At 34.8% G+C, this 27481-nt stretch overlaps 3 protein-coding genes across 3 annotated transcripts in view; 1 reads left to right on the top strand and 2 right to left on the bottom strand.

Moving 5' to 3' along the window:
- The window catches only part of LOC114362581 (uncharacterized), a 190780-nt gene that overhangs the window by 31304 nt on the left and 131995 nt on the right, over positions 1 to 27481 (top strand). The gene's annotated exons all lie outside the window — the stretch shown is intronic.
- Positions 3356 to 6736, bottom strand: LOC114362592 (uncharacterized). The gene is made up of 2 exons (XM_028318048.1): positions 6560 to 6736; positions 3356 to 4538 (listed from the first exon to the last, which is right to left on the bottom strand). Exon 2 carries the CDS (start codon positions 4531 to 4533, stop codon positions 4165 to 4167), a length of 369 nt encoding a protein of 122 aa, XP_028173849.1. The 5' UTR covers positions 4534 to 4538; positions 6560 to 6736; the 3' UTR covers positions 3356 to 4164.
- LOC114362563 (uncharacterized) lies at positions 9945 to 26577 on the bottom strand. The gene is made up of 2 exons (XM_028318019.1): positions 26393 to 26577; positions 9945 to 11487 (listed from the first exon to the last, which is right to left on the bottom strand). Exon 2 carries the CDS (start codon positions 11485 to 11487, stop codon positions 10522 to 10524), a length of 966 nt encoding a protein of 321 aa, XP_028173820.1. The 5' UTR covers positions 26393 to 26577; the 3' UTR covers positions 9945 to 10521.

The following is a 27481-nucleotide window of genomic DNA, read 5'->3' on the forward strand; positions in this document are numbered from 1 at the left end:
TTTGTAGGTCAGACGTGAATTATTTCTTGTCCGCCAATATTTAGCTCTCATTGATCGCTACTACAAAGTTATGTCGTTACTTTTGATGGCAGCTGTCATTCTAATCAAGCTATATTGGATAGACTATAGTACATTTTTTAACTATTAGTTAACATTTTGCTAATATTTAACCATTAGTAACAAAATTTAACAATTTGTTATTTTAACTATGAATAAAAAAACTGGGCCTTAGTTGTAAACGTAATTGTCAGTTATTTCATTGATTTTCTTTTCTACCAATATTTGGGAAACAATAAGGTATAGGAATATTAATATTCTAAGCTATGTATCGTCTCTATTAAAAAAGTGGATACTTACGATATGAAGTATGTAATAATTCAGTGAGCGATTTGCCAATATTTTTCTCATAAGCCTAAAGACTCGCTTTTATTTCGTCCAATAAAATATTAAATATTATGGGCGGTAAACAAACATAGACAACTTAAGTATAATAACTTATCAGTTTAGCAACGGTACATCAACATTTCCTTACTGACATTAACTCTCAACTAAATTAATAGAAGGATCGATTTATACAGTGCTCCATCATCCTTGATCAAAAATTGAGGCGACTCATGTATAGTAGGTAAACCACAAACTACCAAAATGTAACACTTGCCTGGTCCATTTGAAAATCAACCCCACTAGTGCTAATCTCACATATTGCGTTGTAAAACCTACCCAGATACTCGTACTATGTGTTGTATTGTCGCGTACATTTTTCAAGAAAATGCAACCAAACCAGTCACAAAGTGCGTCTTACTTTTAGTAGGTCCTTCCATCGTTGAGGGAGGGTCTCTAGCGAGTGTCTGGTCTGAATAGGCAGAGCATATTTTATACTGTAGTAAAATGGCCTCAGGTGCGGCCTGCTGCTGCCTTTATGGCCTATTTGAGGAGCACTGATAAGAAATTGGGCGTGATAATATTTTTACGAAAAAATAAAACGCGCGCACGTATTGTGAGTTTGTGAGCCTGTTTTATGACACCCAATTGAATTACATTATTCTTTCCTAGAATAAATTACGAAGATTTTCAAGCAATTGAAAACTACTTCAGCCTCAATGTTATGAAAATAAAATATTCAAAATGGGGTAAAATAACAGCTTAGTTTATTATCCCCAGTTTTAAGTAAAGTTACATACTAGGTATCACTTTATGAACATCGTAGTTCATTCAACTAGGGCATGATTTTACAATTTGTTTGTCCTACCTGGAAAACGAATCCAAGAGCTACTGATAAAAACAGTTTAAATCTCAAACCACTGCTCCAAAGAGGTGTCGAAATTTATTCACTTTGAGTGTAATTTAACATCCTGACATGCCCTTTCCATCATTCAGTCGAAAGAAAAGAACAGTAAATACCATCTCCAAAAATAGCCTTTTGGCGTCAACATTTTCTAATAATTGTGTTGTGATGAACAACTGGAGCACTTCAAGGCTGCGAGCTGGGGCCATAAAGCTTGGTAACCGTTCCTTTGGGAACTTGGACCCATAAAACGATCGTTTGTGACAGAGCCGTAGCTAGGACAAAGGGCCCTGGTGCAAAAAAACTGGCTCTGGTCAAAATCTACTTAAATTAAAACAGAACGGGACCATTCCCACATCTCGTTCTAACTGGTGCAACTCTGTAGCCAGAATCTACAGCTTGAACGCCATTAAAAACCCAAGCAATGAAGGTTAATTTGTCCAGGGGAAAGTTAAAATATCATTGGACATAGGAGGAGTGCGAAACTAAGGATCGACTTCCGAAGGAAGAAATTAAAACAGAAGACGAATCTTTATTATAATAACTTTTTATACTTTGTAGAAATGATCTTGTTGATTGATCTATTCCTTCAAATGAGTTGCCATGATTCAAGTTATGTTAGAACCTGTTTTATTTCCGCAGGTGGGAGAATTTTTAGATAATTCAATAAAGTCTAGTAAGAGGTTTGCTGGTCACGGTCCAAGGGCCCTCTTCTTGGGGCCCCGGTGCATACCACCGTCTATCCGATAGCTACGTCACTGGTTCAGAATATCCCTTTACGATGGAGCCGAGATAATTTTATTCTCACCGTTGATACCGTTGCTTATTTATTACTTTTGTTGCAGAACTCCCGACGCAGTTGTTCTAAAAGCTCCTTACACTTTTATGAAGTTCTTAAAATAAAATTCACAGGGGACATTTTGTATTTTATTGATAGTGGTGTATAATGTTTCACTTGTTGCCTCGAGCGGACTGGCGCACTGCCAGCGGAATTTATTCCTTTAACTCAAACCAAACCCAGTTGCACTGCTGCCATTTTGTTGGTATTTACTTGCGACCGCAAATTTATTGTGCTGGAAGGATTTATGCTGAGTGTAAACGACAACCTACCTTATGTAAAGGCCTTTTACCTCTAACTTCGCCCTTCGCCGTGTCTTTTACAGATTCATCAAGCCTGTGATTGATATAACGAGTATTTCAATATTTTAAATCAACACAACAGGAAACTATTTCATTATAATTCATAATTGAGCGTTTTATTTTTGAAGGAACCTGTTTGAGTAGGTACATTATTTCTCACGCTATGCCGATTTTGAGCGTGAAATATTGCGTTTTTTAAAATATTTTTAATTGACACAAGGCTGTTTCAACTAAAATTTTTGTTTTTCGCTGCTTGTGCCAAAAAAACAGATATAAATTCATGTTATGTTATTTTATTATTCGGAATTGTCAATTTTATCAAATCGTAAAACAATGTCCCTTACCGCGCACTTTACAGTCTGCTAGCGCTGATAAAATTGGGTTCTCCATTGAACCATGTTTGTTCATAAAGTATAGTTCATTGAACCGAAAAAATCAAATCTAGATATCTATTTACATTATTTATTCTGCAATGCACAAATGTATCATCGAGGTAGGTATTTTTTCAAATCAACCATTATTAGATGATCAAACGAACTTACCAAGTGAAGTTCGATCTAAATTATCCTGTTTTCGCCGAAGAGATTTATTTTACCGTGTAGTACCCCTGTACGACAAGCCAATCCGCACACAATATTCAGCGTAGTAGTAGTAAAAAAACAAAAGAGCGGGCAACCCCACCCCTACCACGCTGTGGGCTCGGTGTCCGAGCGGTCTCATTATATTTAGAGAAGAGATGACNTAAGTTGAACTACTAGCTCCTCCTACATACCTACATTATTATATCAAATTTTCTCTGAATTGAAGTAAAGTACTATTAATAAAACTACTATGTTGCTGTTTTAGGATTAGAACCAAGAACTGTGCTGTTAAAAGGTATGGTAAGTAAACTTACATGAAAAAAATTAACTTTTATAATTATGTAGTTAGTAATACCAGACGTCTAATCTAGTGTAAATAATTGTAAAGGAAAACTTCAACTTTGCTAAAGTCGGTTACATGAGGCGTGAATAATCTCTTGAAGTTTGTTTCTTTGTGTTGGCAACACTTTGTCTTACAGACAACACAGGCTGGGTTGCACCATCATAATTTAACTTTGACAGACGTCAAAAATCTGTCAAACTCCTTACAAAAAGCACCGGTTATCGTCATAGTTACCGTTAAACTTAGATGATGCAACTCAGCCTTAGTTAAAGACTGTTATAACTTGTATATGTAATTAGGCACTATTTTGCAATAAACATACGTACAGTAATGGTGACGGTAAGTCTCAATGAAAAACAAAACTACTTACCCAGTTAGAATTAGCGGCAAATTAACTTAAAAGAAGGTTATTCTAGGTATTTTAGGTCAGGCACATGAGAAACATTTTTTCAAAACTACTTAAGACAAAGAAACACATTTCTCTAAAGACATCGTGTTATTTCACATTAGTTGATCACATTGCTTCAGTCATCTTAATGTTAAGAGTCTCATTATTTAAGCACTTAAATTATGTTGAATACCATAAAAAGTTGAGATCAACAATCTAGGTTTTTCTTAATACTTTTAAGTAACTCTCAAGTATCATAGTTCATCTACCAACAAAAAAAGTTTATCTCTAACAAATAATGTAACTTCCATCTATTGAAATTGAAATGTGTTTGTCCGGTACATAGTCAGTAGTCACATAGTCAAGCTATCCGAAGTTTTTGTTAAGTGAAAAGTTAATAATTTAATTCGATATTCCTAAATTATGCTTAAACATTATTCAAATTGAACTGGTCATAAAAAGTTCTGGCTGCGTTTAGAGCATCTAATACATATTTTTCACTACACGGGTTGGCATCGAAGAAGTAGGCTCCACAGTTCAAAGCTTCAGAACAGCTTTCGTTCATGACTGACTTTTGACAGCATCCCAAAATTGCTCTTGCACATGGTGTTAGCGTCTTTGGAGGTGGCACAGGCTCTCCTCTTCTCACTCCAACAATGTATTCTAGCTCTTTTAAGGAGAGGTTTGCAGGACTTCGGATCGTACTGGGTGCGTCGATTTTCTTCTTAGACTGAGGAGCGCCTAACGCTTGGGCAATCAGCGTTAATACCAAAATGATTGCTGTGTGCCTCTGCATTGTGTCTGGAAATAAACAAATTATGTGTTTAGACGTGGTTTAGACATCGTTTTTATGATATGGTAGTCAGATTTAAGATCACCGTCGTTTTTTGTGATAATTACGAACTTTGCGGTCCAGTAATTTGGAATTTTTGGAGTTCTAATTTCAGAAGGTGGAAAAATAATCACAATTATTTCTTTGGCGGGGCAACGATCTGACACAGTGTTGTGACTTTAGTTATTACAACCCACACTCTCGGAGTTAAATGACGTTAAATAAAACGGCAAGTTAATATGCCTTATTACTTATAATTATTATTCTCTTCTTGTATTGCCGACTTCTATGTCGACGACATTGTAATAGCGGATGAGAGTATATAAAGCCTAAGACTGTGAATCTTATGTAGTCCGAATAGGAGCGATTTTGCTACAAAAATTATAGTATTTACCTACTTCGAAATGCATATGCAATGCGCTTCCCGTATAAGGTAACACTAGATGCCATTCGCACTGCTTATTGGAATATTTTGCAAAAACAACTATGTTTATTAAAATTATAAAAGCTAAGGAATTGTAAAATTGCCTTAATTTTAAATTATTTCTCTTGTAATAAAGCTCGTATTCATAAAATACAATAGACAAATAATGTAGAAATTTAGTATCGTTAAAGCAGTTTCTAGTGCCCCTGAAAGTAATTGTGAATGATGTCATCCATCTCATTGAAACGAAGATACTTCTTCAATTTCAGCTGAGTATTTAATTAATGGTGACAGGTCCTTATTTTACGAGACACGTCTACTTATTAATGAATTCATTAAAGCTTATTTTAACAGCTCAGGCCTTAACTCTGGTGTCTGTGTCAGTTCATAACCGATACCTGATGGATGAACATTCCATTCGAAGTACGGAGTCAAATTCTCTTTGATCAAACGGGTTGATTCAAGCAAGCCTAACATCCTAATCCTAATGAAAAAAACCCAATCTATAAAATTTTGATGAATAATATAAAGTGCCTATTATAATAAACTATTAATAAATGCTATATTATTTTTAATAGAATTAAAATTGTTTGGGGCGTTTGTGGTCCAGTTCATATTTTGTTGCCTCGAGCTATATTATTATAAGTTTTATAAGAGATTTATGTATTTCTATCAACTTGAATGTCAGAACTAAAACTGATTCTTAAGAACCAGATAGTTCAGTTAAACGATACGTTATTAAAATCTCATCACAACCCGTTCGGTGCGCGTGCGCATGACGTAAAAAGACGATAAGCGCGTAATGTCGTCGCAGTTGGTTTTCCCCGCAGGACGACAGCCTTTGATGATCGTACACGATTAAAAAATTATGTCAAGGTCATCATTGACACTTGTGATTGACACGTGTGTCAATATTGAGACAAGTAATGCAGAAATTACTAATTATTCACTATTAGCTACTAAAACTAAACATGTATCTTTTTAGTATCTTTTATTAACTTTTATTATTTTTAACACCAAGATTTTTTGACATTAATTTATGAATCAAAACTGACAACTACTAACCCACCCCTATGAAAACAAAATTCATGTTATGTGTTACCATAGAGGTCATTTGAAAATTAGGGATTGATGGTGAAAAAGGGCATAAGTATACTATAAATTAAAAAAAAGGTGTAGATGGGTTTGTTTCTGTGAAATAGGACCAAGGCACATTTGCAATGACACCTAAATATTTCAGCATAAGAACTAACCTTAATACAAGATCTAAGAACTTATCATTTTATCATATTACTTTTCATTGGAGCTTAAGCTTAAGCGTGCCTGTTTGTATAACCTATTATAAAAAATCATGTTGTAATCTGTTAATGTAACAACAATACCGAAACATATTACAAAAGTGCAGTTTGATAACATCTATTTAACATAAACACAATCTACAACAATTTCATGCGGAAGCTGTGACATTGAACTCCGGTACCATTCACAGTGATTTTATTCATTAACACCAGAATCCCTCAAAACTACCGCTTCTCTTTTGTTATTTGGAAAAAAATAGCTACTCACTTGTTTAATTTTGACGATAATGCGGCTTGCTGTTATGATCTTCACTTGTTTCTTTGCACTCGACACGCAAAATGTCCTTTCTGGCCAAGACGTCCGACAGTCACTTGTTTCTCACACGGTCTGCAGTCAACTGGATATAAACACAATATTTACGTACGGCGAAGGCGGTTTACGAAACCGGGAAAAGTTATTCTTAATTTAAATGTTTTAGTGCTCGTACTGGTCTATATTTTTTTTTTTTTGTGGGGTTTCCCAGTGAATTTGAGATTTTAAACTTTGATTGTTTGACGCAAATGTAGAGTCACCGAAAAGTTTTAAGTAATATATTTTTTGTGACGTTAGTTAGTGGACATGATAGTTAATATCAAGATTGGTAATAGTAATTTTAAATTGTTTTCCTACTTAGTACTAATTACCAGTGCTAAATTGTTTTTGTCAACTATTTGGGTCGCGCACGTGTCACACTTTGTAGTTTCAATGTCGCTCTACGTGACACTTCAATAACGATTGTACTTTTCTTAAAGCTATGCCGACATTGAGAATTAAACATCTTCATGTTGGAACTTCTATACAATAAATTACATAATTAATTCAGTGAGTAATAAATAATTTGTGCTTATCACACATTGTCTCTAGTGGGAGTCAAACTATCTTCCGCATGTTACTGTGGTACAGTAGTGGTAAGTGCTCCATCCAGGTCAAGCGGTAGTCAAATACTATTATGAGCAATCAGTGACCAGCACTCTGAGACCTTACAGCCGATTGGTGTAAGCCCACAGAGGGAAGAAAGAGGTGAAAAACATCATAATAACAGTTTGCGGAAAAACCAATACACTATATCGGAAAATTTGCCCTCGCAATAACGTTGGACCGGCTTCAACCATAATAACTATTCACGAGTGTTCACATGCATTTATAAGGTTATATTGTGGGAAAGGCGACGTTTACGGCAACAATGGCTGTCGCAAATAGGGTTGCCAGGCGTCCGGCTTTAGCCGGACATGTTTGGCTTTTTAGGGACTTGTCCGGCCAAATATTGCCTTGTCCGGCCTGTCCGGCTTTTGTTAGGCTTTTTATTTGGTTGCTGCGCCAGGGAAAGCGCGCGCCGCACTCGCGAAAGTCGAGCCTCAGAATCATATGAAGCGCACGCATCAGGATGTTCGGTAGCAACCGATGATGATAGGACTCACTCATGAGCTGACACTAATTGAAGCACAAAGTCCGGCTTTTGTGATTTTGGACCTGGCAACCCTAGTCGCAAAACCGATAACTGTGGGGCAAACGGCTGCTAGAACGCTACGTCGGCTACGTAATCAGCGTCGGTAACCTACGCTAGATGGCGCGATTGTCTGCATAAGAAAATACAGTCGACCGCACAACAGACTGCATATTTTTGTTGTAAAATAATACGTATTGCTACAATATTAGATGCCATTAGTGTTTAGCTGGATGAACTGTTGTCTGTATCTCTGTATGTATCGTAACCCTCCAATCTCATTCATAGAATCTTGTAATAATATGATTGGTCTAATTTATTGAAGCTCCATCAAAATCCTTACTTAACCTATGCTTTAAATTAAAAATAATTTGTTCTGTACGCACCTGAGATTGCCAGTGATAAAATGTAAGGGTAAAGGTTGTATTAGGATAGTGTTCTTTTAAGTGCATTAAATTTGTATTTTGACAAATCATAAAAAGTCAATTATTTGGTCTTTTACTATTGCGTTGTAGGTACTATTGCATTACCATTAAATGGCAAAATAATGTTTGTTTATTTCTTTGAAGCAAATGCAATATACCTACTACGAACTGCGACATTAGCAATGACATCAAAATACACATTCGGTTTTTCCAAAATATTTGTAAATCAAGTTTTGACCACACATCACATACGTAAGCGACTAAACATATTATACAGCAGTAATAAATTATTATTATTAAGAGATAAAATTGCTAGATTACAAATTACTTTAGATTTACAAGGATACATAAATAATATTTTACCTACTGATATTCTGAACGAATCGTCCATCACTATTCTTATGCCAGGATTAAATATTATTTTTTTGTGTAGGCAAAGGTCAGAGAATAAAATAATGCTGGCAACCAGTTATATACCATCGTATTTACTGCACATTAACCTTATAGTATAGCTATGAGTAAGTACGCAATGATCATACAAAATGTACCTTATTCACATAACATAAAAGCTACTAGGTAAGAAGAGAATCCTTGAATGAGAAGTACATCTACCTATTAATTCTTCATTTATATTTATATATTTTGTCTCAGGTGTGAAGTAGGTACGCATATCTATGGGTTATTAAAGCGATAAATGTTTATTAAATTGCATAAAATCAAGATTTCTGTATCCGGATCTGTGTAGTGACATCACAAACTATTTTTTCTACTGCCACCGTAGAATAACTTGGATTAACACCTATCTGGCATGAGTCTGACTCATTTACTTGTATGTACTTAAATATTTCAAAGCTAAAAATCATCAGCGAGAACATTATCTTCAAATAACTTCAGATTAAAATTTTGGTCTGTCATTTCATGTTTATAAAATTCCATTCTTGAAAAATCATATCTTAGGCTGAGTTGCACCACCTAACTTTAACGGTAACTATAACGATAACCGATGCTTTTTGTATGGAGTTTGACAGATTTTTGACGTTTGTCAAAGTTAAAGTATGGTGCAACCCAGCCTTAATGTAGAGCTGTTGTCAAAGTCAAATAAAATTGAATAAAATTCACAATACAGTATTCAATTTATGAATAAATATTGAATAAAAAATATTATCTTACATTAATAATATTAATAATACATGTATCATAGAACATAATTTATTATGCCTATGATAATGTATATTCTGCAATGACGGTTATTAATAACCTAAAATAGTATAATGACCAATCGTTTCGTACATTTAATAAAATATTATGTTGATGACTGTGTTAATAATTTCACATACAAAAAATTTCCAATTAGCTTTTAAACAAAAGTATTCGGATTGGACTAAATTATTCATAAATCGGCGTAAGCATGATAAATAATATAATAATTTATTTGTACAAAATATGGCATAAGCAGTAGCACAATTTTATTGATTTAAATATAAAGTAATTACGACAACACAGGCTTCGTATGGAGTGTTTAATTAAATGGATTGATGAATCACACAAACTAGTACACATTACTAGGAACATATCTGTAGAAAATTATAATCTAGGCTAACTTAGCATGGTTTCTCAAAATAAAAAAAGCTCTTTACATTTAAATAACTTTTGTTTTTAATTTCAAAAATCCAAAAGCTATCGAGGCTTTTTCTGGTTTAGAAAAAGTAATACCTAAAATTATCTGCATGTTTCTTGCTAATACTTAATAGTAAAGATCACTACAAGTCCACCATTGATAATTTTAAAGAGAATTCTAGCAAAATTTGTACGATTCAGTTGAAGAAACATAGTATTCCTTACGAACTACATTGTAGGAACTGCACTTATCATTTTAGCTATGAAAACTGATTCTTCTATTAATTCCATATTTTATTGAAATACATACCATTTTAATTTTACTGAAATAATATTCGATTCGTGGTAGAGATAGCCGAAACATAAAAATAGCATTTTTATCATTTTTTTTGTTCTCATAAATAATTCAAATTGATTGTTAGTGAAATAATTTCAATTCAGAAGAGCGAATTATCATAATGCCAGGCAAAAAAAACATCAAGTTACTGCATATTTCAAAAGATCACTTTTCTAAAACTTTATCTTACCTATTCATATGTAGGTATTACAGGTAAGTATTTTGATTAGCTGAAATTTTTTGTACAAACTTTTCGTAATGGTGATTTTTTTCTCTGGCAGGATATTTTGATCCGTAATACTATTTTAAAATAAACACTGTTTAAAAAAATCACAGATGAACTTCGAAAAAACTACTCATTTACAATTCATCCATTTCGCTGACCATAAAACCTTTGAAACCTCTCAATGACCCTGAAAATTACTCCAGGGTCGCAAGGGTTCCCGTAGGAGGACGGGTCGGGACAACCTTGAAGTGCGAAACAGTCGTATGTCACTTGCGCTTGGTGACAACAGCTTAATATGGCGCCATCACAAGGTGAAGGGGGGGCAAGACCGGAACTACCAGCAAATCCACCGGGCGCCGCCGCTGGTCTTGCAGTAGTAGTTGTAGTCGTCCCACCATTGGCGTCTCCTGCTTGACTGCTGCCATGTTCCACCGGCGGTGCAGGTCGATTCATGGGTCTAATAGGTGTGATAGGATCAAACGAAATCGGTCTGCTACCATCACCAACATCTTCTACCGGCTCCTCAACAGGCTCTGTTCCGTTCATTACGATCCCCCAGTTCTGCCGCTCATCATCCATTTCGGGCCACCTGTTAGAAACGCCAGGATTATCAGTTGTGTTCTGGTTGCCCTGAGGCGGTGTGGGCCTGTCAGTGGAAGGGTTCTGTGGTGTGTTATCTGGTGTGCAACCACAACCCACTTGTGGAATGTAAATGATGGGGACAAATGCTGGGAATTGTGGCAGTGGCGGGGGGAACTGAGGGATCGGAGGTTGCCTGGCAATGTTGTTGATTTCTTGAAGCCGTCTATGTATGTTTATTAATGGGTCTTGTGCTCCGAAAACGCTGGGGCCTAATGAATCGTCTCTGCTAAACCCGATCGGATTGAATGGAGGAAACCCGTAATAGTTGTACCACCTCTTTCGTCGTTGGCCCTGCGATGCCTCATCGTCGGAGTTTTCTTCCAGTAAAGTGGCTGGGGCGACGTCAGCTTTGTCTTCCACTTGTCTGATCTCAGCAATGTCTTCTAGTTTGACGTCACTCGGTGCCGCCGAGGCCCACTGGAGGACTAGGACAGCGAAGATAATTTTCTGCATTACCGTCGCCATCTGAAATGAAAACAATAAGTATATTAATATAATGTGTACATTTTAATAATATCGCGTTGAAAATAGAAATGACTAATAGTCATCTCTATTCATCTCTATAGTCATTGACTATAGCGATACTTAGAACTCATCATTGTCAGTGTCGCAATTTATCATGCTCTTTTCAATCTACATTGTTAGTGACATTACAATCAATCTCTCTGTTGAGATCAGAGACCACATAATTTTGCGTATGGTTCATTGGACTCGCTGACTAAAATGTTAAGGTGACCTTAACAAGCAAAAACCTTAAAGACAGTCTTCAATATAATGTTGATGCTTAAGTTAACGTGGCTCTTGAATCTACATATACTTAACTACTTAACTATAAAACTGAAGAGTTTGTTTGTTCGGTTGAACGCGCTAATCTCAAGATACTACGAAAATTATTTTTTGTCAAATTATTCAAACAATTTCTGCGCGTGCGAAGTCGCAGGCACAGCTATTCTAAATATTTGTATCAAGCAATCTCAAGACCCATGGATACTGTAAGGCCGCATAATGTCTGTAGAATATAGAAAGTTGTGTCCTCAGTAAATGAAAAACCATTGACCTCCGGTCGCGACTTAGCACACACATTTTCTCTCCGATTGCTCCCGCGCCGAGTAGAATCTTCCGAGCGACCGCGCAGGGCAGTGGATTGTATGCTCTATTCGCACTTTAAATGTGCGGACTTAAGTGAAAAGGGACAATAATGTTTTTATAAATCACGTACTTTCGCCATTTCCTTCTGTAACGTGTATTTTTTATTTTCAACCGACTTCAAAAAAGGAGGAGGTTCTCAATTCGACCCGTATGTTTTTTTTTTTTCTATGTTTGTTACGCGATAACTCCGCCAATTATGAACCGATTTGAACAAATCTTTTTTCGGCGTATAGGTAATACCTCAAGGGTGGTCCCATTTAAATTTAATAATAGAAAAAACAACCCCCAAGGGTGGAAAATTGGGGATGAACTTTTTTATACGCAATATCTCCGCCGATTATAAATCAATTTGAACGATTATTTTTTTGTTGAATAGGTATTATCAAAAGGGTGGTTTCATGCGAATTTGAAGAAAATATTTCACCCCTAAGGGTGGAAAATTGGGGATGAACTTTTTTATACGCAATATTTTTAATTTTTAGTTTTTTTTGTGTTCACGCATTTGAAGTCGGTTTTATTTTTTTAAAAAGGTAATTGGTGTGTGAGATAGGCTGACATCAAATATTATGGAACATAAACCGAATGCTAAAAAAGGTTTTTAAAATAGAATTCAGCACTCAGTCAACGACTTATAATAGAAGCAGATAGTTTATGAATTAATTGGCAATTAAAAGCAAAAATTGGATATATTTCCTCTGATCAAAATTAACTACAGTTTGTTTATTCATTCCGTTTGTATGTGTTACGTTTTTTACGAATCCGGAAGACTATGTATATGAGTCACGTAGTACATTAGGAACGTTAATTGAATGAACGAAACATTGATTAATAAACACTAACACGAGGTTTTGTTTTGACATTAGCACGCGCATACTAAATAACGTGATTATTATTTTGAGCAGCAAAAAACCTGTTTGTAAGTTTTTTGTTAATTTAAAAAGTTTACACGTGTAGTTATCTATCTGTTATGCATTTGTCGTTTTGTAATACGAGTATACTTTTTCTCAAAGACAAGGCAGTAGTTATGTCTGAAATTTAAATATTCAGACAAGTGAAAGTGAAATAAGATTTTGATTGATATTCAATACCTTACAAGAAAGATTTGTGTGTCAGATGGATTTAAAAATGCTTTTAGGATCGAACGCATGTTAAAAAGATGCGAACTGAAATTTTTCCCGCTTGTCCAGCTCAGGAAGTGATGTTTGCTCCAATTAATTAAAATAAATTTATTTGTTTAGGCCGATGAAAATACTTTTCTTTGGCTACTTTAGACATAATATTTCTACCATTTCATACTCGTAAATTTAAGGAAACATTGTCCAAGAAATTAAACTTGCAGATGATCTAAAAGTGCACTCTCTTGCATCGTGTGTTTTCTTCGAAGTCGCCTCGAGTCAAAGTTTTCTCGCTGCCAGCCATTGTGAAGCACACAATCGTCTTTCTCATTACGGCGAACGGCATCGGAATAGATACAGCCGCCGATGATACATTACTTAGTTGCATTCATAAATAATTGCAGTTGATCTTTTTTATTGATACTTCATTTGCAAAAATATTAGAAAAAAACAAAATATTCTGGATTGGATTTAGATGGTTTTTGAAGATATACGAATTAAGCATTTACTGTATTGTTAATATTGATTGACTAATTTCAGGAAGATCACTTTATTTCAACAAGTGTATAATCTTAGGCCGAGTTGCACCACTTAGGCTGAGTTGCACCACCTAACTTTGACCGTAATTTTCGTATGAGTTTGACAGATTTTTAACGTTTGTTAAAGTTAACGTAAAATGGTGCAACCCAGCCTAAAATTTGACTGTAACTTTAAAGATAACCGGTGTTTTATGTATGGAGTTTGACCGGTTTTTGACGTTTGTCAAAGTTAAAGTAAGATGGTGCAACCCAGCCTTAGTAATTTCTGATAGACACAATCATGATAATTAAATTAAAAAGTCGCTTTTACCAAAAAAAAACCCAAGTTATTCGTTTGATCGTTTTATTCGGTATACCGCTAACATGATACAAATCTTTGATCGATTCTACCTAAACGATTGTCATTTCTATCGTAAGTATGCACTGTATACTGGAACAACAGCGCGACGTTGACCGATGCCGCCATTGCTCAGAAAGAGCCAAGACTGTATGAACAGCCGAGCAGAGATTGATGATGGGATCTGCCCATACAAACATCTATAGTCAAAAGAACAATATACTTTCTGTTGCAAAATCGCGCTTATTACAATTGCATAAAGTAGGTATTACAGTGCTAATCTTGATGTGCTGATGTCTGTATATTTTGAATTGCTGTAGACAGTTCTATAATGCTGTGGGCAGACTACTTGTAGAATAAACATTGACACTCTAGATACTCCAATTTAATAAGGTATGTGACAGTGCGACAAAAATTGTAATTCGAGGATTAAATACAACTGATGATCTGTAAATTATTTCTATCTGACTTTTTACGCTAAATATTATTTAAAAAGTCTGCTTTTCAACATTTTTTTTTCACTAGGTACCTACTTAAAGGGGTTGTGAGCACAGCTTAGTGCAGCAGCCGCTAGACAAACAGACTGTAAACTTTTTGTTGGCAAATAAAATACTTTTTACTTTTTTTTACTTTACTTTTTAAATTACAATTTAAAAAAATCGCTGTCACACAATCAGTAATTAATGCTCTACCTATTATCTTTTTTATTAAGTACTTACTAAGAACTTAATAGTGAGTGAGACTTAAGCCTTAAGAATTTACAGCCGCATTTATAATCTGATCATCAATCCGAGATCGGTTGAAGACAACGATTGATGTTACCACATTCTGCACTTAGATACGGTCAGTGTTGCAGAATTAGCAATTAATCTAGCAAAAGAAAGAAAGTTTTGCGATTCATTGTAACAGATTTACAACAAGAATGAGACTTTTTGGCGGGAAAGTGAAGCGCCATTTTTATCATTTTGTTTTTGTTTTTCCTTAAAAATTGGTGTTATGGTGGATCTAGTAATAGCCGTCAACATCTAAAACCTTTTTTTCCTTTCTTTTCTGTTTTTAACTCCCAAGTTTTTCGCACTACTTCTTCAACACTGAGTAAAGTAATGCAGGCTTCACACTAAACCCGACCCGCCGACATGAGTCGTTGACTTTTGACGTTGTCAAGTCATAGAAAGTACAAGTCATTGACATGATCATCCTACTAATATTTTTTTTTGGACTATCCCGTGGATTTATTGCCGCTGTGATTCTGCCCATGTCAAGTGTTTAAGGAGACACATACTTTAGTCCGCTTCAGCCTACTAATATTAGAAATGCGAAAGTTTGTATGGATGTCTGGATGTTTGTTACTCTTTCACGCAAAAACTACTGAACGGAATTTGATGAAACTTTACAGTATTATTGTTTATAACACAGAATAACATATAGGCTATAATTTATGACGATCTGTGACAAACTAAATTTCACGCGGGTGAAGCCGCGCAAAAGCTAGTTTAAAATAAAGCTGTACCTGCTAGCCGCCGCGGGCTGTCAGCGGGCTTGGTGTGTACTGTGTAGTCTTTAAGGCTTAACATAATAGTATGGGTATTTGTAAATGTCATACAAGCCTACAGTGGCTTCTACACGTACTACAAATACTCGTCGAATTGTAACTGACTTTAATTGGACGAGTGTCTCATACATGCCTAAAAGCATTGCGTAGGTTTGGAACACAATGATCAAAATGGCGACCGTGATACTTCCATATAAACATTGATGACACCATGGATGCCTTTGGGCTATTAGCTGGTCTGATGGATAAAAACTCTTATTAATTAAAACATCCTGTTGGTATTTTACCAAAAAAATTATGAAGCTAAGTTTTTAAAAAGTTTTTTTTTTCATATTTTTAATATCGATTTTGAAGGCTGATCGAATTCTCTCTAGCTGGATAGTTACTGTGTTATTAATTGTCACGTTATATTTTAGTTTTCAATCTAGGAGCACGACTCTCTGATTTGCCAAATGCACGAATTCTACACTCAGGCCAAGGGTAGCTGATGAGGTTGAGAAGGTTTTATTACATTACTTCTCAATAATCTCTTCCTAACTTCCTCCAGTCGGTTTAGGGCATTCGTTTTATTTAGACTAAGTATTTATAAAGTTCTAGTTCTCTTAGCTCGACCTCTTAAATGGACAGCACATGTTTCAATCCTATGCGCCATACCTCAAACAGAAGTGAATCTGTACCTAAGCCTAAGGCCTAATGCCTAAGGCTTATATCCTACTGCTGCTACTGCGGTTTGGTCAAAGGTATTACGCCCGTATTCACAAACGATGCTTGCTTAAGTAAAGCAGGAAATCAAACGCATTGCGTTGAATAGAGCTCTAGAATAATTACAAATCTGCCTATTTTATAAATAACATACAACATTTAATCGCTAGTTAATTGCTGGACTTTGGTTTACTATGTGCAAATTATAGTGTTTATCAGTGAGTCATTTCACTGAGTTTTCAGCCTATTATTACTCAGAGTGACAGAATGATTACCTCACTTAAAGATTAGTTCCGCTATATGCTTTAATTAGGTATGTTTTCAATGGGTTTGTGACGTGTCATTGAAATCCCATGTGATTATAGAGCTTTGATTTTAATGTCAAGTGCATAAGTACTTATTTCCTGAGCAGTTTGTACAAAAGAGAACAACGGAGACCATTTTTTGTTTGCCTCCTACCTCCAGACATCTCGAGTTCTTTAAGACATTAATGGCTATTATAATAGACTAAAAAAAGTGTGATCCAGTTGTATGCAAATTTTATTTAGATCAAGTTTCCACAAGAATGTGTAGCCGAGCTAAAGGTGTATGCAAATGTTTTCCATTTGGAGCAACTCAATCGGAACCAATGTAGCATTACCTTCACGCTCTCTGTCAGTGAAAATTAGTGCCAGCTACCACTGTCACAGCAAAATTACAAAGTAGTAAGTTGAGTCTTACTAATCGCGGAAATCAAGAATAAAAAGTATAAAAGACTAGCGGCCGCCCGCGACTTTGTACGCGTGGATCCCGTTTTACCCTCTTAGGGGTGGAGTTTCGTAAAATCCTTTCTTAGCGGATGCCTACGTCATAACATCTACCTGCATGCCTTTCAGCCCGATCCGTCTAGTGGTTTGGGCTGTTGCGTTGATAGATCACTATCAGTCAGTCAGTCAACTTTGAGTTATATTATATTTAGATTAAACAACCAGTCCATGTCGACTACCTATTTTTGTAGAAATATCTATTTAGTTGCCACATTTGTGTGCCGTTTCAGGGCATTATTCAGACAAAAAAATTATTGCTATACTTAAATAAGTCTTTAAAACTTTTATTTACCTAACAACTTTTGATTAAGCTGGAGGCAATTAGTGGTTAGTTATTTATGAGGACTGCCTAATCCTAAAAAAACTATGCCTACCCGGATTTAGGCTGATGCCTATAGGAAACTACTTGCATTTAACCGCAGCATCATAATGCATAATGTTTTATGTAGATGCAATCGAGGATACCTATTAGTAAATGCCTCTTCACCCTTATGAAAATACCCAGCTCATATTGTTGTAGTAGTTAGGGAATATATTTTCTAATGATTAATGATTTGAACACCGCTCAGTTGGTTTCTCCATGTACCCGCATGTACAATTGTACATGTACGAGTATATTCCCCCTTATGTATATGTAGGTAGTATATTTTTCCCACGTTCTTGCTCATTATCGCAACCCAAGCACTGATCCTTGAATTTTAAAATTTATTTCTTAATTCATTTTATTGCTCTGTTTCTGTATTTGAATAAAATAATGAGGTTCATTTTCAACCGACTTCAAAAAAAGGAGGAGGTTCTCAATTCGACCCGTATGTTTTTTTTTTTTTTTTTTTTTTTTTTTTGTTTGTTACGCGATAGCTCCGCCAATTATGAACCGATTTGAACAAATCTTTTTTCAGCGTATATGTAATATCTCAAGGGTGGTCCCATTTAAATTTAATAATAAAAAAAACAACCCCCAAGGGTGGAAAATTGGGGATGAACTTTTTTATACGCAATATCTCCGCCGATTATGAACCAATTTGAACGATTATTTTTTTGTTGAATAGGTATTATCAAAAGGGTGGTTTCATGCGAATTTGAAGAAAATTTTCAAGTATCAATCATGGTATACCTACATAAATATTAATAATTCGTCCTAATAAATAAGTAGGTAATTAGTAATTATTATTCTGCTTTTTAGTGTAGGTTTTTTGGAGTCGGTTTTATTTTTTTTTATAAAATTTAACTTATCTCATGATAAAACAAAAGCTCGTACTGCATTCAAAGGCAAATACCGATGTAAAGACAAAGCAAAAATATATTCAATTCACATCTTAATTAAGTGTTAGCCAAGATATTTAAATGACTTTAGTACATTTTTTCAACACAGGGCCAGGAATCAACCTCATGTTTGAACAATTTGGAATTTACTGTGTTTAATGGTGTTGAAGTTCCATCTGATTACAAATGATACTATCTATGGCGATTCAGATACTACCAAAAATAATGACATTACAATTCAATTGATGTGATTTTTTCTGATAAGTAGGTACTAGGTACCTAGTGTCTGGAATTACTTGAGTCTTCAATGTGACCAAATTATAGGAGAGCGGGAATACCTACCTACCTACATGTTAAGATTGTTAAGTCAAGATGTCTTACCCTTCAATAAGTGCACATAATCTAGCATTTATATTGACTTACCTAATAATATTATAAGCTATCGGAGAAAAGTGGATCAACGCTTCCCAAAACATGAGCGTAAAAGATAGTGCGAACTAATAAAGGAGGCGTAGCACCCACGTGTTTGCGAAAGGCTTAGAAATAGAAACTATCAGAAAGTAAATAGAGCTAGTCAGACTTTCTCAAAGTGAAAACCATTTATTGGGTTAGATAGGGCTTAATAAGTGAATAAACATAAGTGTGACATTGTGAGCCGGTGCTAAGACAGTGTGCAGTGCATCAAAGAGTGTATACGGCCCGTACAACCGGTAAGTTAAGTACTTTTAAGTATATGCTAATAGAGGCTATAAATCAACCTTAAGTTGTGGTGAGATCTTACTTATATTTAAACGTATACCTAAAACAGTTTACCTGTCAATAAATTAGCAATTACCATCTGTGATTGGCAGACTGACAGCGACCGTTTCCGATTTGTTTATAGTTCACTTTGCGGTCAAATGCTTTATGCAGCTTCGGAATCACGACTTGTTCTTGACACTAATTGTAAAGTTCAATGAATCGCATAATGTTAGGAATTAATTTACTATGCAGTAAGGAAGAGATCGGCTTAAAAATACAATACCGAAGCTTTTGAGTTTAAAACCAGAACCATACATAGTAAAATTTTAGTTTTTATGGAATTTATAAAAATTAGAGAAACCCCAATTTGTAAAACATCATGAAATTGTAAATCATCATCATCATCATCATCATCATTTCAGCCATAGGACTGCTGAACATAGGCCTCCCCCAATTTTTTCCATGTTGATCGATTGGTAGTAATTGTAAATCAAGACCCTACGAAAACCTGAAATCTTTTTGTAAATTGAAAAACCAAAAAACAAGTTTTTTAAAGGGATATTAATTCAATCTATGAGAGCTGGGAGATTTTAGTAATGGGTAAAAAACATATAAATATAACAAAGCAAAGCCCACTTTTAAGCCATAATCAATGAGTACGGATTCTATTAAAATTGAATTTATCTTAGTTATTAAATCAAATTGAACCGTCAAGCTCGTTCATTATCAACAAATCGCATAAGTTTGATTGTGAAAAGCTGATTTTGAAGCACTAATCTGCGTTTTACGTGAGTCGCGATGTCGTGACTCGTCATCCACGTTTACTTAGGTAACGACAGCAGATCAAGGTAAACTTTATAGTACCTACCTTGTGTACTTATATTAAGTTTGATTTTGCAACAAATAGATACAGACTGATGTGCTGTCGATTGTATTTCATTGACATGCGAGAAAAATGGCAACAATTTGCGCAATTTTTTCTTTGATCTAACAATGCGTATAACCAATTGTTGTTTTGCGGTTGTTGGCAGCAATTATTATTTAATGTGACGAGAGGCAATTACCGTTCGATTCAGCTTTTTTGTTGTTACGCGAGATGAGAATCGTTACTCAACTGGGCACTGTCCAACAGAGTAATTAACATCGGGGAATTGGCTTTATTTAAATATTATTAATGTAGTAATGAGAGAGCCGTGAAATATGGCTCAGCTGAGATATTTCTTTTGCCATATTTTGAGCCCTTGTAAATTTAACCCTCAAGGTATTTTGCCAATTTTTTTATGCATAACAAGGCAGGTATTTGACCACAATCGCACCTGATGTTAAGTGGGATGCAGTCTAGGATAGTACATAGCTGCCCTGCAAGTGCCAATTCACTCTCGCCTTGAAAAGGCCCGGTTAATAGTCTTCGGGAAAGACAGCAGCAGGCAACAAGTTCCAGTCCCTAGCCGTTCGCATTATAAAATATATTGTAGTTTGCACGAAAAGCTTAATTTTGACAGTCAGTCAGTCCGTTTCAAAGGTTAAAGTTAGTTACAATTTGCTAGTGGTAAATAGTTTGGTACCATATTGTCAGAGAGATTTCGTAGAGAGAGTAGCAAATACTATAGAAATAGTCAAAGAATATAAACAAGTATCCTACTTGTGAAATTGCCAGCAACAATACCTATTTAGTGATGATAAGTTCGATTTGACCTTACATTTTCATCTGTCTAAATTCCAAAATTGTATGCATAGCGGTCAAATTCCATCGCAATGCATTGTATGCCTTTGCGCAACGCTCGATGGAACTTCAAAATCTTTTGCGTACGCAACTTTTGCGAAACCACCCGCATATCCATTGCCCTCGTTTAATTTGACCGCCCGGTAGTATTTATGGAGATTAGATAAAACTAAGCTGTTATTAAATTCTTAACCTACATCAATATTTTTTTATTTCTCCACTTTGATCCGTGAATGACTTGATTTCAAAACTACATTTTAAATAATACCTATTGTAGTCAGTTTTCAATCATTATCATCTTCAGGTCATTTATGCTCGTTTTCACCATCAATCCCTAATTTTTAAGTGACCCCTATAAAAACTAAATTCCTGTCAGGTTTTACCACAGGTGTGAATTAGGGATTGATGGTGAAAACGGGCATTATTCTCCACAGCAGGAGTACGACACTCTAAGTTACCCTAAGCCAATACAGGATTTGGACTACACTTCCCATGCAAGTATTTATACTTCTACAATGTATATCTCACTTAGTCACCTTTTAAACCATAGGGTTTAAAAAATAAACCTAACTCCATAAATCAACTACAATGAGTCTCAATTCATTATTCTTTCTTTATTAAAATTAATTACTAAAGAGCTCTACATTACATAAGTTATTATAATAAACGTTACATAAATATCGTTAATCGCGACAGTAACTGTTTAATTCATACATAAAGATACTCGAAATACCGCTTTAACAGAGGTCGTTGTAGTAATAAAGACCTATAGTATAAAGATTATATTATTTACTGGTGATCGTAAATTAAAATAAAGGTACGCACCGCCTCTGTGGTCTAATGGCAAGACAAAAGGTTGACAAAAGTACCGGGTTCTGTTCCCAGTGAAAACAAATTTTTCTTCTCGGTTTGGTTGGTAGTGTTAGTTCTCAGTCTCCATGACTAGCTGGCACTATCATACCTATAAGTCGTCATAACAACAATTTAAACGGCATTGTTGTGTTTCAGGTGGTAGAGGATTCCGGGTGATCCTCGCTTTAACCTTTGGCCTGGTCATTACTTTGCATAAAGTGAGCTTCCTTAATTTGATTAAATCAATCTGACAAATAAACATAATCGTGTTGTAAGTTGTTAAAAATAAACGCATATTTAAGACTTAATAAACTACTTGAAAATAAACGTCTAAATTCATTGACTAGTGATTGTTGTTAAGTCTGCCAAAAAAACACATACAAATCTATTGTAGTGGAACCATTAAAAAACGAGCACTTCTTTGTTACCATCATACAAGGTATAACCCTTTTTTACCACCATGACATCAGGTTTATTCTTGCACGATGCATTTGTAGGTAATGAATGGAAGTAATTTTGTATGGAATCGTGCCGATCTGTATCTTGAAATTAGTTATTAAAAAAGGTTAAACTTATTTAAACTTATAACTAAAGGTTTAAAAATTGATATCGTTTCACTGACCGATTTACTGAACGTAATTGAAGCCGGATCAAGAGGTGCATATTGCATAAAGTTCCTACTAATATAAAAAATAAGTACATTTTCTATGCAAAATTAAACGTGTGTTTTATTTGAGATTTGTCATACAAAAAGTTCATGAATTTTAGCACCAGGATCACTGAATACTGAAATTCAGAAGTCAATTTGAAGTCCATGAAATTTAAATCTACTTACTTGCAGCAAAAGTAAGGGCTCCCGCGCACTCCGCAGCCTAGCTGTGGCAGTCAATCCGGTATATGAACACTCTTGGCTGCCTAGTGTGTGGACTCCCATACATCGTCATATGTTCGACTGGCTTCGGCAGCCAGGCTGCCTAGTGCGCGGGGTCACTTAATAACCCGATTCCAAAATTAAAGTAAAAGTTCTCCAAGGGAAACTATAGGAAGTTAATACCGTAGCATACACGTGATAATTCAATTTAACTTCTAAAACCTTGGTCAGATAAGTAAACCATGGAACCATTAGCGATTCGTGTGGAAGCGGATTTTCGATATGGATGCACGATTTCGCAATATAAGCGCTATAGCGAGGTGAGGTAATTAGTAAACATGAATTATTGCATCCATTTATATTGTTTTATTTTAATATTGACGCTTGATCTTTACGGATGCTGGCAATCACGAAATTATTAAAAAAAACTTGTTATGTTTTCTATACGATGCTGAATTGTAGCTAATTTATGGTCGTTGCTCTTTGACTCTATATACGAAGTATTTTTTATATCATTATTATTTAATTTTCAATATTTTGTAGAGAAAATTATTTATCATCAACGTTATTAGATAATTTAGCGTCCACTGCATGAGTAGGTACGACCCTCTCTAATTTACCAGAGGCAAAGGGAAGATTTGGCTGACACTCCCCAACTGATAGAATATTTTCAAATCGTGTCGATTTCCACCAATTGATTTTATTTTTAGGCATGGCATAATAAATTTTAAAATAAGCTGTTTAAATATGTTGTAACTTGGCACGCTATACAGGGTGTTAGGTAAATGGGTATATGAGCCGACACTAGTCCATGTTAACATGGGCATATATGTGGTATGGTGAAGTCAGAAATTTGATATTATCATCATTTTAATTTTTTTAATTTTCATACAAAATAAATTTTATAATATCCGATTTGTATGAAAATTAAAATAATTAAAATTAAGATATCAATTTTCTGACTTCACCATACCATTTATATGTCCATGTTAACATGGGCTAGTGTCGGCTCATATACCCATTTACCTAACACCGTGTAGAATAGTAGGCGGCAACTTTGTTTTGTTTAGTATGACACAACTAATTAATATTATGATCTAAGCTAGATCTTAGTGTCTGTAGGTTTACGAGTGTATTTTCCAAAGGAAAACCAGTAAAATCAGGTTTATATTATTGCAGTTTACCTATAAGAAAATAATAAATACATACTTCCTGGCCAGAACAATTTCTATATTAAAAGAAACAGAGTTATGCGACTATTATAGCATCTGGTCTAGTGGTATAATCTAAACTTATAATAAATCTGTAGAGAGGTCAATTCTCTACATGAAATATATTTTCAAAATAACTATCAGGGGGTGATTAGTGATCGATACTGATGCCAAAAATGCAATCAGTAAAATTTTTGTCTGTCTGTCTGTATGTCTGTATGTTCCTTATAGAAACAAAAACTACTCGACGGATTTTAACGAAGCTTGGTACAATCATTCTTCATACTCCTGGGCAGGTTATAGTATACTTAGGAATTCCCACGGGAACGGGAATCAGCAGGAAAATCCTTTTGTATGAAAAATCTAAACCGCTTAAGTTAGACGCTTGACATTTGGCATGCAGGTACCTTAGTAAACTTAAAGCTTAGTTACAACAGGATATTGCAAAATTCCCACGGGAACGGGAGTTAGCGGGAAAAAACATTTGTATGAAAAAATCTAAACCGCGTAAGATAGATGAAGGGGGTCAAACGGGATCCACGCGTACGAATCGCGAGCGGCCGCTAGTAGAAAATAAAATAAAAAATATTTTGATATAAAATGTTACGTGTTTCTTGAAATAAATTACTCAAATGTAATAAAATATTTTATTTTATTTACTATGAAATGTTTACGACGTGTCTAGAATAACGTCATATTATTTTACGACATGTGCGCGTACCTACGCAACTCGCAAGATCATTTAATTAACAGCCCGGTTGATTAGTATCGTGGTTAATCACAATAAAGTTTTGGGAAAACGTTTTTCTTTCGTTCATTCTATCTTTCTCTAGTAAGGGTAAAATTATTATGTTGGGGAATAATTTTAAAGAATCTATTGCATAATACTTAACTACTTATTTAACTCTACTACTAGTATCAAGTGATTTATTTTTCCCATCGTCATTTAATTAATAATTTTGGTCCGTAGTGATATTAATATTTAATATCAACCCGCATTGGTGGTGGCATATAAAGGTAGTCACTGTGGCATTTCTCTATTTGTAACAAGTGCTATTTTGCAACAAGAATATCTACTTAACAAAAAATATTTAGGCTGATAGCTCTAATAACGACATCACGCATTCTTATGTAAATAAGGTAAATAAACTTTGTATAATAAATACCTTCCAATATAAAGCATATCGTGCTCAGTCGATTGCCTTGGAATCTACAATTGTTATGGATAACATGGGATATAATTTAATCTTATGGTTGACAAAATATGTTAATTTAATAGGCTCTTGCTACATTTCATTGAGAAACCAATTTGATTAATTTAAAAGATTTTTTTGTAAATATGCGGAAGTATCTATGAATATCAAGGCAGGTATGTAACATCCTAGATAAGACTGCATCTTACTTAACATTAGGTGCGATTACGGTCAAATAAATGCCTTGTTTTGCATTAAATAATGTTACGTTTTATACTCAAAATAAATTAGATTAATTTTGGTCCAATTATAATCGTCTCGATGTTATCTAAGTATAAGACGTAAAATTGGCCCTGAGAAGAAAGTACAATACGTAGGAACAACACAATTTTGGCGGTTTTATTGCTAGAAAGTGATACTTTACATACAGTCATGCAGTTACGTTATGTCCACAAGATCTGAGATTACTAAAATAACGAAACTTTCACTTTATGTAGGTAATATTTCATAAATTTTGTACAAAATGAAAAAAGCAAAATATTGCCTTATAATCACTTTCCATCAGGTGATATAAATAATCTATATATATAAAAATGAAACCCGTTTCGCGTTGTCACGGCATCACGTGTGAACGGCTGAACCGATTTCGATAATTCTTTTTTTTAAATGTTTGTGGAAGTCCAAGGATGGTTCTTACGGAAAAAAATATTAAGAAAATCTCTACGCTAAGGCGGTACGAAGTTCGCCGGGTCAGCTAGTAGTAAATAAATAATTGATTGTTTTTCTTTTGGGAGAGAAAACAGTTTTCACGCGCTAACTATTACAACGGTGACAAAATACGTTACCGTTATCACAGATTTACAATTGTATGTTAATAATTAACTTTACCGTTATGTGGTGTATTATGCAGATAATACTCACAAATGTAGAGCACTAATAATTATCTAGCTATTTTTCAAATAACACTACTTTTAGAAACCGACAAACCTATACAGCTCTATTCTATCGACTAAATTAGTTTCTCGATAAATGTACATTTCCATTTTTATCATTTGATTATATTTTTCACTGCATCGAATGGTATTTTGATGAGCTAGATAGCTATTTTTGTTACTATGCATAAGGAATGAACAATTGTATATGTATAATTTCGATCGACAAATGCATTCGCTACACAAACGTTTTTCAAATGAGTACTGTATTTGCATCACAAAAAACTCAACCATCCAGTGCAGTCATTGTAAGTGCTCGTATTTTTTGCGGCCAAATAAAACATTTGAATTTGGAATGTCATTAAATAAAGTTCAATGACTAACCTTGACAAAGTCCAAGCTTTTCACTGTCACTTGCACAATTTAAAATTTAAAAGCAGTTTCTATTTCACTTTTAGAAGAAAAAGAAATGAAACTGACGAACTATTTGTAATTGGAACGCGGGCGCATCGCGATGTATGCCGAGCGGTTGCGCACGCGCGCGCGACTAGAATGGTTGTGGCGGCAGCATCTGAAGGATGGACCCTCGTTCCTCATGCCACCTCCACGTTTGCTGCTGGCATTTGTTTTTATCAGTCACTTGATGAAATGACTGGACCGCGATTAGAATCTTTTATCTTGATGACTGTTTACTGTGAATCAACCTATGAGAGTATTTAGTTTGCGCACCAAACTACAGCGCCAACCGGCACTGTAGGTTCGATTCCCCCAAGGGGCAAAGCGTAGTGTAATGAGTAAAAGTTAAGCATTTACTAGAAGTTATGGCCGTATATAGTATGTGTATCTTTATTCATATGTAAGTATCTTTATTCGTTATCTATCCGTCTTTTACAAACTCTTCTTAAATTGTTAATTTAGCCATTTAAAATTCATAAAAAACTTGGATTGCAATTAGTTTAACATGATTTGTGCTGCAGTACCTAATGTGAATCACAAAGCTAATTAATCACATATTTTTCTTGTTATGTTTTAAAATACACATAAGCCACTAAAAATGATACTGCTGTCTACTTCAAGTCAAATCAAAAGGCTCTATCTAAAGACATTTGATATTGTAATGTACAAAGCTTAGTGTTTAGTAAGTAGACATCGACAATCTCTTTGATCTGTGCTCACAAATAATACCTAAGTTAAAGTGTATTATTAGCTTATTACAGCAAATAAAATTTTACCGAAAGAATGAACCTTCAAAGGTACGAACAGAAAATAAATGTCTTTATTATACGTACTTACAAAGAACCGTAATTTTTGGAACAGCATTATTCTTTTTTGGTGTAAAAACCGGTTATCTTTTGTTTTGATAAAATAAGTTGAGGCATTTTAGAAAAAGCCAAATTTTTGCTCCTCACACACGGCTTATTCAAATGGATAAGTTACCGTTACTTCAAGTCTGCCAGTGCAAATGTGACTCAC

This window comes from Ostrinia furnacalis, unplaced genomic scaffold (genome assembly GCF_004193835.3).
Source record: "Ostrinia furnacalis isolate ACB-3 unplaced genomic scaffold, ASM419383v2 OfSCF0389, whole genome shotgun sequence".
NCBI classification, from domain to species: domain Eukaryota; kingdom Metazoa; phylum Arthropoda; class Insecta; order Lepidoptera; family Crambidae; genus Ostrinia; species Ostrinia furnacalis.